The 16,959-nt window shown below is 34.3% G+C and overlaps 1 protein-coding gene across 5 annotated transcripts in view; it reads left to right on the forward strand.

The window, feature by feature from the left end:
* Positions 1 to 16,959, forward strand: part of APC (APC regulator of WNT signaling pathway) — a 118,432-nt gene that overhangs the window by 62,684 nt on the left and 38,789 nt on the right. For 4 of the 5 annotated variants that reach the window (XM_051998388.1, XM_051998363.1, XM_051998373.1 and 1 more), the window contains 4 exons: positions 2,281 to 2,389; positions 3,893 to 4,006; positions 8,953 to 9,036; positions 15,985 to 16,089. In XM_051998388.1, coding sequence (XP_051854348.1) covers positions 2,281 to 2,389; positions 3,893 to 4,006; positions 8,953 to 9,036; positions 15,985 to 16,089 — 412 coding nt within the window. The remainder of the gene's footprint in view (positions 1 to 2,280; positions 2,390 to 3,892; positions 4,007 to 8,952; positions 9,037 to 15,984; positions 16,090 to 16,959) is intronic. The other variant, XM_051998382.1, reaches the window with a different exon arrangement.

Genomic DNA, 16,959 nt, shown 5'->3' on the forward strand with positions numbered 1-16,959 from the left:
GGGAGGAATTGTGGGATACGAGAGATAGGGATTATGGGTTTTCTCTCTGACCCTAAGAGCTTCAAGGGAGGTGTGAATTCACAAAGTTACACAGTTAACTTTGTGAATCTCACATACTTGTGAACTCCAATGAGTAAAGGTGTGAACACAAGCCTTGTATTAATTAGTTCTACTTAGTACCTTGTTTCAGGTTCTGGCCCAAAACAAATTCTTTTTAAGATCAGATCAGTAATCTATCAACTCTAATGAGTTAGCAGTTCGTAAAGATTCCAACAAATATGCAAGTGCTCATCTGAGCTCAGGGACCACCTCAGGCTGTTGTGAAGCAGTTCTGTTATTTTGCTGCATCAGAGTTCATCCAAAGGATAAGGGAAAGATTGTTGTGCTGTGAGCCCAGGGCTGAGCCTTATCTTTGGAAAACAGGATGTCTCTTAATAGTAAAAAGAAGAGAATAAAAAGAGAGGGATGGTCTTGGCATGTGAATCCCAACAGTGATCATGGACCTGAGAGGGCTGAAGAATTGTTGATGTGGTATTTGCTATCTGACAACTTCAGGAGAAATTGCAGGAACAGAACAAAGGTGTTTTATATGACATTCATCAATTTGGCCATGGCCTCTGATACTAGTCATTCATGAGGGCTTGTTATGTCAAAAAATTTGATTCTTCAGAGAAGTTTATCAGTATTGTATATCACTTTCATGATGTCATGTTTGCCTAGGTTCTGGATAATAGATGATGGTTTTGTGTTTCCCATCACCAGTGGCATGAAACAGGGCTTTGTGCTTGTTGTTTCTATAATATTTCCTGTGTTATCCAATACTTTCGAAGAAGATGAAAATGGTATCAAGGTTACCTACCACACTATACACCAAGACTAAGGTGGAGAGGGAAAATTGGTACGTGATTCTTTGCAGGTGATTATGCACTTAGTGAAACCTTTAAGGCTGATACACAACAAAGCATGGATCTGTTGTTTGTGCTAGTTTTGGCCTAAAACCACCAAAAAAAATGTTTTTCACCAGCCAGCCCTACTCCGTCTGTGTACATGTAACCATTAGTTGCAGAAAATAGGGAAATGTTGAAATCTGTGGATAAATTCACTTACCTTAGCAGTATATCTTCCAGGGACATCTATATAAATGAGATGTATGCCTTGCTAGAGCTAGCTCAGTGTTTGGGAGGCTCCAAAGGAAAATGTAGAAGAAAAGGATATTAGGCTGAATACTATACTGAAAGTCTACAGAGCTATTTTGTGGACCTCGTTGTTATACTCCTGTGAACCCTGGACAATGTACAGGCACCAATCCAGGAAACTGAATTGCTTCCATTTGAATTGTCTTGGGCTGATTTCTTAATATCACCTGGCCAGATAAGTACAGGACATTGAGATCTTTTCTTTATTTAAGCTGCCAACCATTCAAATTCTACATTTAAATACAACTCTGATGAGCAGGACACATTGTTCAGATGTCAAAGATATGTTTGCCTAAAAGCTTCTTTTACATAATTCTCACATAAGGCAGATGGTCACTTCGAGATCAAAAGAAGCAATACAAGAATACTTTGAAGAACTTTGGAATTGATTGTGAGACCCGGGAGACCCTGATATTGGACTTCCCAGCATCAAAAAACATGCTGAACTATGAGTAAAGCAAAATTGTAGTGGCTCAAAAAAAAATGTGAGATGTGTAAATTTAGGGAAATTTGTACTCCAAATGTTCACATGCACTGTTTGTGCCCAACCTGTCATAGAGCCTTTCAAGCTGATCAGGTGATCTGATTAGTCACAGTTGGCTATATATTGACCCTACCATAGTTAAATCTTTTTGGTCCTTAGAGCATTAAGGGCAACACCCATTGTACCATGTGTAAGGTACTGCACTAAGTACTTCTTTGATTAAGAAAGAGAAAAAACAGTCCCTGTTCCCAAGATACATACATTGTAATATGAGAGAGAATCTATAAATTACTGTTTGAGTAGATAGAAGGGAAAACTTTATTGTCTGAGGGGATGAAGAAAAGGCCTCCAAAAAAGATGGTCTTTTGAGCTGAATTTTGAAGAAGCCAAGTAAATTAGGAATGGAAATTATGGGACAGACTACTGTCTATACACATAGCAAATGCTAAATAAGTGCTTATTGAACTGAAAGTTCATCTATTTTTAATTATATTCAATGTTAATACTTTAGTCTTTTTTTATTTTGTAAAATCTGCTATTAAAGTGCTGTGGTAGATTTATATATATTCTGTATTATCACTAACTTTTTTTTTTTTTAAGATCACTACTACTTGCAGAACTTGAAAAAGAAGAAAAAGAAAAAGATTGGTATTATGCTCAACTTCAAAACCTAACTAAAAGGATAGATAGTCTTCCTTTAACAGAAAATGTAAGTACCTAAGCAACCTGACTTATTTAGATTCAGTAACTTATTTTACATAAGTAACAGCTATATTAATGTATATTTGATTATATCTGTTCTAATTATTTATGCAGAATTAAAAGTACCTTCTTTTAATATAGATGGCTCTATAAAGAAACTAATTTCTAGCTCTGAAAGAAGCTATCACTTTTAAACAGTATTACAGTTAAGTGAATTAGAATTGGTTAAATGACTATAACTAAAGAGAAATTCACATTTTTAGTAGGGGTCTATGAGTACAAAGCCTTCGGGTTCTGTGTTTCACCCTGTTTTCATTTTTTTTTTTTAGTTATATTCTGTGTAAAGGCATAAATGGTATGCTTATTAATTTTGTAGGTCATAAAGTTAAGAGAGAGGTAGTTTATTGTTACATAGCAGGATCTGAAAAAAAAAATCAACAATTAAAACATTTGTTTGAATCTACTAAAATGAAATTTTATAGGACCAAGTATATGCTGGAGTTTACTAGAACTGATTCTTTTTTTTTTCTTTCTTTCTTAATACCCCTTCTGACTGAGATTTTGTGACTGAGTCTGTGATATTTTTCACCATCCTTTTTTATTTGATCTGTTAAGATTCTAGAATCACATCAGATAATTTCAAATGTAGTGTTGTATGGTGGGAGATACCCTGAGGCTATCTCAAGTCAATGCTAAATGTAAAAAATCATTTTTCCCATTATAGGGATTAAAAAAAAAAACCTTTTTGTCCATTTCAGAAAGTATCAGAATTGATTCTGATTCAATTGTTACCTTTGTTTTGTTTTGTTTTGTTTTGTCTTGTTTTTTGCATCAGAAATCTATACTATCTTAGTGAAAAGTTTTTGGATTGTTGTGGTCCCAGAATTTTATTACGTGGCAATCTTTCTTAGTAATTAGCCTTTCTGAATGTAGATTAGACCTTCAAATAACAAACATGCATTTGATAGTGAAGACTACAAATCTTTTCAGTTTGAATAGAATGAGCCAGAGGTTTGTATTATTAATACTGACATAGTATTGGAGAACCACTGTCATATCCATACCCAGGTTCTTCCTTGATTTAGATTTTGCAATTTATCAGCCATTATTCAACTGTTACATACAATTACAAATAATATTGCAAGGTAGTAATGATTTGTTAGCAATAAGAAATTTGCCTTTATTTAAAATAATTTGTAACCAAGAATAAATATAAATGAACTTGGATTTTACTTTGTATTTCATAAAGGGAATTAGACTTAATTATTACTTCTTTGCAAACCAAAATAATCAAACCGTCAGGTTTTTCTTAAACTGACAATTCACTGTCTTCACATATATACATCTATCTATCCGTGTGTGTGTATTTCATGCCCATTTGTGAATTTGTTGACTGGTCTTATTTCCTCATTTCATTATTGTGTGCTCTTTAGCATGAAAATTCATACACTTATGACTTAAAAAAAATTTTTTTCTGTCCTTTACTACTTTACTTTGCTACCCTCCCCAGTTCTCTTTGCAAACAGATATGACTAGGAGGCAGTTGGAGTATGAAGCAAGGCAGATCAGAGCTGCAATGGAAGAACAGCTGGGTACTTGCCAGGATATGGAAAAACGAGCACAGGTAATTTAAAATGTTAAATTATACTTTTTGAAACACTTAATGACTATACAAATAATTCCTATTTAATTTAGAAAAGCATTGGAATTTTACCAGACTTTCAGATAAAATTGATGTTTAAGTTTGTTTTATTCAACTTTTTCTCTGTTACAGGAGAATATTGGATGATAATATTGAAATGTGACAGTGATTTAAAAAAAACATACATTTGAGATGGAAAATAATTGTTAAGATATTCTTTTTTTAAACATTTTTAATTCAGTAGAGATATTTTGTACATTATTTTTAATTCCCAAATGTAGTAGTATTTCACAAAGATCGGTTTGATAACTGAATGTAAGAATAGGGAGATATTGAAAGAATAACTAGAAAGCTATGAGGAATGGGGTGATAAGGCAGTAAGGATCTGCATAGCAGAGAAAGGTACATATATGCAAGGGATGTTGAAAAAGTTGAATCAATAGAACTTGTACCAGATTGAATATGGGAAGTGAGAGAGTAAGGAGTCCAGGGTGACATTAATGTTGCTATTTGAAGTGACTGGGGAAAAATGGTGGTGCTCTTAATAGAAATAAGCGAGTTTGGAGTGGATGGTTTGTTAGGAAGGGTAATGACTTATGGACATTTGGGATTGAAGATGCCCAAGTGATAATTAGAAATATGAGGTAGGAGAGAACTTATAGCTAGATAAGTAAATCTGAAAATTATCTGCATAGAGATAGTAATTGAATCTGTGGGAATTGATGGGATCAGTGAGTAAAAAAATTAATATAGCGGGAGAAGAGAAAAGGGTCCAGAGCAGAACACTGAAGTATAGTCATATTTAGTGGGTACATTCTGAATGGAGATTTAGGAGAGATTGGACTGAAATAGTTCAGTAGGAGGAGAACGAAGAGATAACTATATCATGTTGAAGTTTCTAAATCAGACTATCAAGAAGAACGGTGTGGGACAGCTAGGTGGCTCAGTGGATAGAGCACTACTCCTGAAGTTAGGAGGACCTGAATTCAAATCTGGCCTAGACACTTAATACTTCCTAGCTGTGTAACCCTGGGTAAGTCACTTAACCCCTACTGCCTCAGCAAAAAAAAAAAAAAAAAAAAGACGAAGAAGAAGAACAGTGTAATCAACAGTATTAGAGACTCCCAAGATAAGGATTGAGAGAAAGTTTTGAGTTCTGCAATTATGAAATAATTGGTAACTTTGAATGTAGCAGTTTCAACTGAGTAATGTGATCAGAAGCCAGACTATAGAATTAAGGAGTGAGAAGAAAAGAAGTAGGCAGTTGTAGTTGACTTTCTCAAATAGTTTAGAAATGAAAGCAATGAGAAATAGAGAGAAGTAGCTAGTGGGACTGGAAAATCCAATTAACCCAATACCAAATAATCATAGAAGAATCAGACAGAACCAGAAGAAGTTAAAAAATGGTCAAAATCTGCAATGTGCTTGAGCCAGCTTTAACCACAGTTGATCATTAAATTTTCAGAGTGTATATTTAGACCAACTTCAAAACCAGCAAACATTGCAAGTCATAGCTTGATTTATTATTTCACTGGTTGTTCTTTAAAAAGTGATGGAGAAAATGTCATTAATACAGATCAAACTTAAAAGAACATTATATATATACTTGTTCAGTGAGTCAGTTATTACCAGCACATCTTGATCAGAAATACTGTTGTATTCTACTAAAATTAACAAACACCAAAGAAATAGAGGAAAACACCTTTGAAAATATAACATGCTCAAATAAGCAGAAGACCAAGGAAAGACATAAATAATCAAATCTCAGAAAAGTAAAGAGAATTAGCTACTAAAAACAACAAAAAACTACAGATGCTATTGGAGTCTCAGAATTTTATCATGCTTTTAAGAAAAGAGTACTAGTACTACAGAAATTATTGTAAATATTGAGAAAGCATTGCCACAAATTATAATTATGAGATAAATATAATGTTATTTTAACCAGGGAAAGGTGAAGCAAAGAACTATTATATAAAAGAAGCAAAAGAAATTAAAGTTTTAAAAACAGGCTAATTGGACAAAAAATGAGTCTTGTTTTCTGATATTGTGGATTATTTAGAAGATCCTAGAGAATCATCCAAGATATTAATTGAAATAACTATTTCAGCAAAGTTGCAGGCTATCAAATAAACTCTCACAAATTAACAACATTTTTATGTAATAATAACAAAATTAAAGAGGTAGTAATAGAAAAGGCAGTCTCATTAAAAATAATTGTAGAATGCATAAATATTTGGAAATTACCAAAGCACACAAAATATTTGTTCAGTCCAGTAAATGTTTATGAAATCCCTGCTTGTGTGCCAGGTACTGTGAAAAAAAAAAAAAAAAATAGGTACAGTCCCTGTCCTCGAGGAGCTTGCAATGTAAAGGGAAGAGACAACTAACAAAAGGAGTAAGGAAAACAAGGATAGAATTGGGGGGAAGGACATCAGAGAGTATCTTGTTTCATGGAATTGAAACCAGGCAGAACAGCAGATGGAGTGAACTGAAGGTTCACTTTATGCCTTCTACAAAGGAAGGCTTTGGGAGGAGTTTGCTACTTCACTCTCCAACCCTGTAATAAGACAGGAGAAGAGGCTGATCAACATGGTGTCCATTAAGGCTTCAGTTAGTAGCCTTAATGTTAGCTAACATGGTCTTAGCAGCATGTAGAAGTGATGGGCTTATTCTGGGATGGGAGAAGGGGTTTCATCTTCTTTGGAATTGAAACCATATTCATATCCAAAATGCCATTCAAGGAAATAAAGAGCAACTTCTATTTTAGAGCAGGGCTTCTTAAATCTGTTGCACTAGTGATCTCTTTTTGTCCAAGAAATTTTTACATGTCCCTAGGTTTTTCGGAATATAAAATAGGCATACAAATCAAACATTTACTGATAATCATAATTTTGAAATCTTCACATTCAGTTATATAGCCCCATGTGGGGTTGCAACCCACAATTTAAAAAACTTTGGCTTACAGAAATATTTGGTGCTCAAGACCAGGCCATGTTATTACGATTAGACTATATTATCAAAGTTAATTTATACTTTCACTGCTATACTATCTAAACTATCAAAGGATCCTTTACAGAGCTGTATAAAATAATAATCAAATTCATTTGGAGAAACAAGGTATCAAGAATATCAGTGGAAAGATTGAAATAAAGTAGGAAGGAAGGGAGAATAGCATTTCTGGATCATGAACTATAGTATAAAGCAACAATCAGCAAAACTATTTGGTAATGATTTAATAATAGAGAGGTAGGGCAATGAAACCAGTAACAGAAACAATGGAACTCAATAACTTTCTGTTCAGTATATCCCCAAAAAACATGTAGGGCAAATTGAGATAATAAATCATTAGCATTTATCAGATGCCTAATGTGTACTCAGCACTGTTAGCACTGAGTATAAAAAGAGAAAACTGCAAACAGTCCTTACTCTTAAGAAGCTTATATTTTAATGGGGGTGACACATATATATCCAAAATATACACCAGAGATAGTTTGTAAACCTAGGAACAGAAAGGCACTATGTAGCTGGGGACATCAAAAAAGGCCTCTTGAGCTAAGTCTTGAAGTCTTGAGATAATAGGAATCACAAATTTCAAACTGGAAAAAGTCCTGAGTGACATTTTATTGTATTACCCACAACGGCCATTTCACATGTCTGTCCTTACTCCTTACACCTTCCTCTCAAAATAGACCTTGATATCTTTTAGGAATTTTCTCTTCTTCCACAAGTTTTCCCCATCCTCAAAAATCTGGTAGTCTGTACTTATTGCCTCCATTTTTTGCCTTCAGTCTTACTTCTTAATTACTCCTAATCTGGCTTTTGACCTGACTACTCAAGTGAAGCTCCACTCTCCATTTGTGATAGTTGTTCAGTCAATAAAGATTCTTGATGATTCACTGTGCTAGCACCTCCCCCAAAGTGATGTTCATAATAGGCCTGAGAACATCCTTTATTGTTGTTGAGGTGGGGTCATTCTTAGTCATGTCTGACCCTTCATGACCCCTTTTGGGGTTTTCTTGGCAAGGATACTGGAGTGGGATTGCCATTTCCTTCTCCAACTCATTTTACAGATGAGGGACTGATTTAAATGGGTTAAGTGACTTGCCTGGGGCCACACAGATAGAATGTTAGGCCAGGTTTGAACTTAGGATGATGAGCCTTTCTCATGCTAGGCTTAGGCCTAGCACTCTATCCAATGCACCACCTAGCTGCCTCTGGCCATCAGAAAACACTTAATTGTTAAATTGATTTCTTTCACATTGTTTTCTTGTAGTTCTGACATTCTAACTATTCTTTTTAGGTCAACTCCTTTTTATTTACCTTTTTAAAAATCTAACATTTTAACCATCATTGTAATGGTAGTTCTAGAAATGAAAATAATATTCAATTGCAATCGTAATTTAGAAGGAACAAGTCAGCATACATCAATGATTTTGTATTGAGGAAAAAAGAAACTGCTAAATTTGACTTTTTAAATTTATTATGATTAATACAAACTAAAATTTCATAAAAGTATGCCCAAGTTCAAGTAAACTGGAAACAGAAGTCCAGTTGAAGTAAAAGAGAAATCTGGCTCTGATGACTTATTTTCCAGTGGATTTACTTATTGAAAGCTACTTTTAAATGTTTAATTCCTTCTTTAAAATAAAATTTAACTTTTAAAGAGTCACTTTGAAGTTTTAGGAGAATGTTTCTAAGAGAGAAAATGTGAGATGCTAAAAGTTGAGTTGACATTTGTCTCTAATCATAAATGTGTTGACATTTGTATTTTATTTCATGCTATAGGAATGAAAGAATTCATTGGTCTGTCATAATTTGTCAAAACAATTATAGTTTATATAATTATATTTTTACCATTTGTGTGTGTGTGTATGCATACGTATAAATACACACATTGTATATAATTTTGTCATTTATTTTTATTTTAGCTAAGAGTGGCTAGAATTCAGCAAATCGAGAAAGATATACTTCGCATACGACAGTTATTACAGTCTCAACCTGCAGAAGCAGAGGTTTGTAAGCTGTTTAGTTGTACTATATGTCAATGTGTAAATAAATATGCAGCAGGCTTTTATTTTTTATATGATAGAATTAGTGATAAAATATGATTATCTGGACTGAAAACTATGGGATCCTGTAACTATAATGGTATCTCAATTTTGATTCTATTTTGGACCTAGCTAGAGGAATAATAAAAGTCTTACTCTGTTTATCTTTGGGTAGTTATAATGCATAAATAATATGATTACTTTGTTGTAGGTAATATACTACTATAACCTATAGCTAGTTTATTTACACGTAGTCAGAGTATAACTCTGGATGCTTCCTATCAGTGAATAACCTATTTCTTGAATAGTCATTACCCTGAATTCCTAAATTATTTTGTGCTGTTCTTATATTTCTGAATGATTGTTAGACTCCTTTGGCAGTTATGGTGACGCTATGGACCACTCAAAATAATAATTTCAAATACATAAAATAAAAAGATGGTATTAAAAAAACTAACTAGATCAGAATACAGTTACCACAGTGGTTTTTAAAATAAATTCATGGGCCCCAGGTGCTCTTGGAGAGTCTCTTACTCAAAGGAATACTATAGAGAATTGTAAAATTAATAATTTTCTCTTAGGAATTTGAAAGTTGCCATACTAGGTCATATCCATAGACTATCTAGCCATGTATTTTAGAGTATTCCAGAGCTAAACCCTAAGACATATGTCATGGTTGAAAAACAGGGGATAGGGAGAAGATAACCATTCAGGAATACAGTGGATAAATCCAATGAAAGAAGCCCTTCCCCAAAATGGGGTTTCTAGAAGAACTCGCCAACAGAAGGCGGCACTCATGGCAGAGTTAGGAAGCAACTGGGTTTAGTAACTAAGTTCAGAGAATAAAGAATGGTCTGAGCCCTTCCCTAAAATGGAGGATCCAGGAAATGCATCTTAATTGTCTTCCCTCTCTGACTTCTTGAGTGATCCATATAGAGCAGAAGGCCTTTAGAGAATTCCTCTGCTTTAGATTGAGCTGAAGGGCCTCTGGTATCTTTGTGCTAAATTTCTCTGTTTAATTTTACAAGTTCCTATAAGTATGATAACTATGAATTGCTTTCTTCTCCACCCCAGATTTCAGGAGTTACATCCAAAGTTCCCTGCAGGAGAGGATGTCATTGCCTTCTCCCATTTAGCTAGTGTGCTGGCAGGCATTTGTGAGTCCTTCCTCTATCCTTAGAACACTTAATTTACACTTATGGTAATTTTTGTTCAAGTCACAACTGTCTGGGCTTGCCCAAATTTCACCAACTGATTAACCTACATGTAGGGGCGAAATATAACTAAAGTCTGAAGCTGAATTCTAATAGATAGTGTTTTTAGTCCCATTTGTGGTTTTCTTGGGGAAGATACTGGAGGGTTTTGTCTTTTCCTTCTATAGCTCATTTTGCAGATGAGAAACTGAGGAAAACAGGATTGTGATTTGCCCCACCACACAGTATCAGATAACAGATTTGAACTCAACTTTCTGACTTGACTGCTACATCCATTCTGCCACCTCACTGTCCTGAGTCTGATGAGATCTTACCCCAAAAGTGAAATGTGTAGGCTACTTGACTCTGAGGCAGTCTTGTTACAGAAAGCAGCAATTGATTTTCCCTCCATCCCTGTCTAGTCCTCTTCCCCCATGTACCTCACTCTGCATAAATTCCATCTATCAAACCATGGTTTGAACTTCACCCCCTCCCTTAAAGATTTCCAGGAGAGATGACATCAAAAGGAGTTCATTTTTACAGTACCAGATAATGAGCAAACTCTATCTCAGTGACCTAAAGAGCATTCTTGTCTGGAGGCTCTAATAAATCTAGCTGATTAGATTTATTTTAAAAAGGCCTTCAAAAACTTCCTTTAACTTACGAAAGTCACTTGGAGAAATTTAGACTACATCCTCAGGAGACTTAACTGCAGTGATTCATCAAGTTCTATTTCACACACACACACACACACACACACACACACACCCCTTAAATGCATCCAAACGAAGACGATCCTTCTATCCCTTGCTCACTCATACAGAGTATCTTCCCCACTTTAGATCTCATTCTCCTATCTCATAGATCCTAACTTTTAGGGGAATAGAACCTTTGAATCAAAAACCATAAGGTGGTTTCCTGGTTGAGGGAATCTTTAGGGCTTTAGGGAAGCTTTAGGGGAGACACTTTTTACTGGGCATCAGCTCCACTAGCTATCTCTGAAATTTCATTTCATGGTCCCTGAAGGCCAAGAGTTCTATCTCTAGTTGTTAACAATACTGAGCCATTTCACTTTTTGTCTTATGCTGGCATTCTATTTCTACAGGATAGTCAGCTTTAGCTGGGGAGTGCTGGATATGTCACTTTATTGTCCTGGGCAGTCTGCTCAAATACCCATCGAGTTAATTACTTTAAATAGGAACTTTCTCCTTACCTATAGAGAAGATTCATTGTACAAGCCCCATCATCTGATTGCCCTATCCTCCATATATGACACTCATCCCCCAACCCAGCTACATTGAAGCCAGTACATTATTTTATCTCATTCCAATTATACATTATGCCAAATATTAGAGGTAAACTAAATAGCAGGACCCTGTTCAGATTCTCTGTTGAGATAAATTGAAGCACTGGCAGATTATTGAGTAATACGCAAAGGGAGGAATAAAAGGAGATTTACATTGCCTTAAAAGAGCAAGGATATGGAACAAGGATACAGTGACACCTATCCTCTCCATACCACTCAATCCCTCCCTTCCTCCACACCTCCATTTCCATATGGAAACATATCATGGTCTTTAAAAATGCACTAAATCTAAGGAGTTCCTCCTAGTCATGGGTGGAAATTTTTATATACTTAGGTTACTAGGAATTTTCATTCAGAAAGGCAGAAGCCAATCAGTTCTCCCTGAGAGTTTTGTTGTCTTTTAGGAAAAAATAATCTTTGTTGAGAGCAAACAACTACAAAAGTGTTATGATTTTACAGTGATATTAATTGAACATATAGTTCTTAGGCATTCTAATATAGCATTCTTCCTGATTTTTAAAATTATCAAAAAAAAAAAAAAAGATTTAGAGGTAGACATCATCTAATCCAATCCTGTTATTTTATAATTGAGTCTCAGGGAGAGGCTAAGTAACTTGTCCAAGATCCCATTGATATGAAATAGTAAAACTAATTTTATCCTATTTCTGATTCAACAGCTGTTGTCCCTATTGCCCCCTCAATGAGTAATTGAAGGTTATGATATAGATGAAAAAATCCCATAGATTGGAGTTTCGTGGCAGAGGAAAGATGCAGTGATAGTAGATTATGATAAGTGAAGAAATAGAAAAGAGAATTTCAAAGTTCAAAAATATAAAAGTGGCATTTGTGGGTGGTGGCAAGATCAAGAGTAATGAGAATCTTTATATATAACTAAAGGGAGCTAGAGACCATAAGTTAGTTTCCTGGCTGAGGCTTGACAATCCCCATCCCCTTTGTGGTAGATCCTTTTACTGGGCACCAACTCCATAAGCTTCCTCTGGGATTTCATTTCATGGTCTCTGAAGGCCAAGATCAAATGAAATAAAATGAGGCGCTATGAAACTAGCATGTTTGAGGAATTATCAAATATGTGTGTTGAACCCTGATAGTCTCCTTTTCTCTTCAACTCTTGCCATTATTATACTATCTTGGAAGTCAATAGAAAATAATATTCAAAATTTTGATTGGGTAGTAGATTTAAATAGAGTGAACTTACAAAGGAGAAAAGGTTACTGAATTTGTGGTAGAAGAAGAATCTGGAAATAGCAATGGGGAGCAAAAAATATTCTAACTCTTCTACTTCAACCAGTGATTTGGGGAAAATGAGTCAAAGTACAGCTAGTACTACAAAAGGAGGCTGTGTCATCAGGAGGGAAATAGATTTAAAAACTAGAAGATGGAAGAAGTGAGAAAGAAAAGATTGAAAGTTGGGAGTTGGGAGTGGGGGGGGGATTTAAAGTGCAAGCAAGTTTGTTATAAAGTAAATTATTCAAAGAGCCCAGTGAAAGAAGTGTTTTGCTTTAGAGTGGGAGATTAGGGGGATAGGGAAATTGGTATAAAAGACTGATCAGTGGAGATTGAGGAGGTTGGGGGTGAATAATAATTTTGGGATGTTCAGAATCACTGGAATGGATAGATTAGAAGTAGTAAGGGTATTGTTATTTATTGAGGAATTTTAATAGGCTTTATTTTTAATCCTAAGTATTTGGCTTCAAGGTGGAGTCCTTTCTGGGTTTAGACCAAGGGAGCTTAGAGGAGGAGACAGATGCTTGAAGCTGAAAGTGTTGTGATTCCCTTAGTCCCAGGGTAGGAGACCAGGTTGGAGGCTGGAAAGAATGACCTTTTTCTGCTTCCTTAGAAGGGAAGAGCCTAGTGATGAATGGAATGGCATTTTTCTTTTTAAATAAGGGAGGCTGGAGATCTGACTGAAGAATTGGCACAATGGAATAGCATTTCTTTTGTCCCCCCTGGAGGTAGAGCAGGCGATCCTGGGCAGTCTAGAAGACTAGAATCTTCTCTGTAATGGTATTTTCTACCCTTACCTCAAAAGTAAGCAGTCTGTTGTGCAATGAAATAGCATTTTCCTGGAGGACACTGGAGATCAGCCAGGAAATTTGAGCATTTTCTCCTCTTCCCATAGGAAAAAGAAAGGAAGAGAGAGTTCAAGGTTCACTCACATATAGGGGATAAGACATGGATGATTATGCTGCACAAAAAACTGAGATAGATAAGTCAGACAGACAGGAAAAGAAACATGTCAGATCAATTCCATGAAAAGCCAGAAAAGGGCATTTATCTGTTGGAAAGTATGATCTATAACATATCAAATGCTGCTGAAAAGTCAAGAAGGATAAGAATTAATAAAAGGTCATTAGACTTATCATTAAGGAATAGTTGCAGTTATACAGTGGAATCACATGGTATATGTTGAGTGTTTGAAATATTACAGATGAGAAGTAGGGGACTTAGAAAAAAGTTCCGTTTGAGAATTTAGCTATGAAAACAAAGAAAGACTGGATAATAGCTTGAGGGGATGGTAACTGAAAGAGAAAGGTCATTGATTCAGGATCAAGATAGAATGAAAAGGTGAATTAATATGAAATATGGCATTATATTACATAGGATAACATTCTCAGTGGAGAAATTGAGAGAATGCTTTTTTTTTTTTTAAGTGTAATAAAAATGCTGTACCTGAATACTATGACCAGATGAGAATATCTTTAAGTGGGAAAGGAGGGAGAAGAGCAATTTAACATTGACTCGCATCTTATTCTGTGACATGTGAACCAGTTTGGAACTTCAGTATTACACAAATTCAAAAATCCAAATGAGCACAATCAGTTTTTGGTCTCTGCTTTATTCTAGGAAATATGAGTAAAAGATTCTGTTCTTAGAACATATGTGTTTGGTAAATCTAATATTCCATTCATTCCCAGCTATAGCCATATATCTATTATTTTTATTTAGAAGATGTGCTGTCTTTTCTGTGATGTGGATGTAGTGTAAGAAAATATTTTAACAGTTTCATAAAATTTGGTTTGCAGGAATTTTTGCCCCAATTTGTGATTTGGATGTAGTGTAAAAAAGCTATTTTAACAATTTCATAAAATTTGATTTGCAGGAATTTTTGTCAGAATTGAGAACTCTCCAGAAGGAAACTTCCTCCAGCAATACATTGAAAGCAATTATTAGGTTGAGTTCTTCCAGTAATTAGTTCTGGAATTCTTTGGCAAGTCACTTGATTTCTCTGAACTTCAACTTCCTCAAATCTAGGAAAAGTTTAGAAGAGATCTTCTCTTTGTGCTTTCAGTTCAACATTTTGTGATTCTGTAATTCTGACACTGAAAGTACTCATTATTTATGAGTATACTAATTTTCTACAATATAATCTTGTTGGAAAAGTTGATTTAAGAAGTAAAATTTTGACCAGTTCTAAATGTATGTGGAAGTTTGATATTTAAAAGGACTTTTAAGTAAAATATTTTATAAAAACCAAAAAAAAAAATTCGTAGTGTGAATGTACTAATTTATCTTTTGCAAATTTCACTTATTAGTTGAGTTTTTGTATTAGATTTTCTTAGAGTGAAACATGCAATTAATTCCCATGCAAAAGATAAATTGTATTTTCAAATATGCAGAAATGGTATTAGAGCACCAGACTTGGAATCAGGAAGACCTAACTTTGAATTTGCTTCAGGCACTTACTAGCTGTGTGACTTTGGACTAGTCACCCCTTTCACAAGCCTCATTTTCCTCATCTGTAAAACAAGGATAATAATAATACCTGTCTTACAAGATTGTTGGAAGAATATGTAAAAATGCTTTGCCAGCCTTAAGTTACTATACAAGTGTTCATATTATTACTTTGTTAGAAGTGATATGTTTGATTTTATTAAATACAAATTCTCATTTCTCTTTCATGTGACATAAGGAAATCTCCCTATTTTAGATTTTGTTCATAGCGGAATGGAAATTTTTATGGTTTTTACTCTTTAAAGTTCTTTAAAAGATTTCCTAAGAATTTTTCTTGATGGAAATATGTACTGTATAGATTAATATATTAAGGTATCTGACCTGTGAGGTCATCCGAAAGCAATAAATGCATGGATTTTATGACTTTAAAGAAGACAATTATTTATTCCAGTTCAGTTATATTCCTCATCTTGATGTATGGAGGACAGTATTTCTGTGTGCCTCAGAAAATTCTTTGCTTGCAGGGAAAGCTGTAATGCTTAGAAAGCTGCTTTACTTCCATCTTGGAGTTTTGTTGAGGCAGTCAGTTGGTAATTATCAAATGTAAAGAATAGTTTTATGTCTTTCTAAATATATATAAATAATATAATAGTTTAAAGCTGTATAAATGATAAAGTAGGTTCTGGTTCTGTGTTTAATGATGTAAGCTCTTGTTTTTAGAGGGCATCTCAGAGCAAATCTGATGCCATCTCCCATGAAACAGAGCGGCAGAATGAAGGCCTAGGAGCAACAGAAATCAGCATGGCACCATCTAATAGTAGTCAGGTAAATGAATCATTTTGTTTAATTAAATTAAATATTTAAAATGGTAGCATGGTTAATTATTATTATTATCATAATAACATGAACACTTTAAGTTACTGATTTTGGAGGTTGTTTAAGATTTCTTCAAAAGCTAAGAGACTGATATTTGGTGGGATACTGACAATACTCTCAAAATTCCCAGGTATATTTTTATCATCTTTAATATTTTTCAAATAGTGAAATAGTATCCAAAGTTTAGTCTGAAGTGACAAGATTGTTGTGTAATAGATGTTTAACTATCAGTTTTTAATTGTTTGAATTATTTTGCCTTGGTTAGAACAATTTCATCCCTATCTATCAAATATTTGGCATAAAAAAAAAACCTCTTTGGTTATTATAATGAGGCACTTACATTATCATTCTTGTTTTCTTTTCTACTTCTGGACTTTGTAAACCTGGAAATGAAAATAAAATCACTTTTTAAATAATTTTCAAGTTTATGAAAATATTTGGTTTTTTCCTGTCAGCTTTTTATTTTTAATGTAAGGAAGTAATCAACCCTTTTCATAACAAATCTTTTTTCTGTTATCTTATTATTTTAGTTTTCTAATAAGATTCTATTCAGAATCTATCTCAGTTTGACAAGTCTTAAGGTAATTTTTTATTGTTATTAAAGCTTAAGTTACTGCTCATACTTAAGAAAATATTCTTTTTTTTTTTAAATAACTTTTTATTGACAGAACCCATGCCAGGGTAATTTTTTACAACATTATCCCTTGTACTCACTTCTGTTCCGATTTTTTCCCCTTCCTCCCTCCATCCCCCTCCCCTAGATGGCAAGCAGTCCTATATATGTTAAATATGTCGCAGCATATCCCAGATACAATATAT

The sequence above is a fragment of the Antechinus flavipes genome, chromosome 1, assembly GCF_016432865.1.
Source record: "Antechinus flavipes isolate AdamAnt ecotype Samford, QLD, Australia chromosome 1, AdamAnt_v2, whole genome shotgun sequence".
NCBI classification, from domain to species: domain Eukaryota; kingdom Metazoa; phylum Chordata; class Mammalia; order Dasyuromorphia; family Dasyuridae; genus Antechinus; species Antechinus flavipes.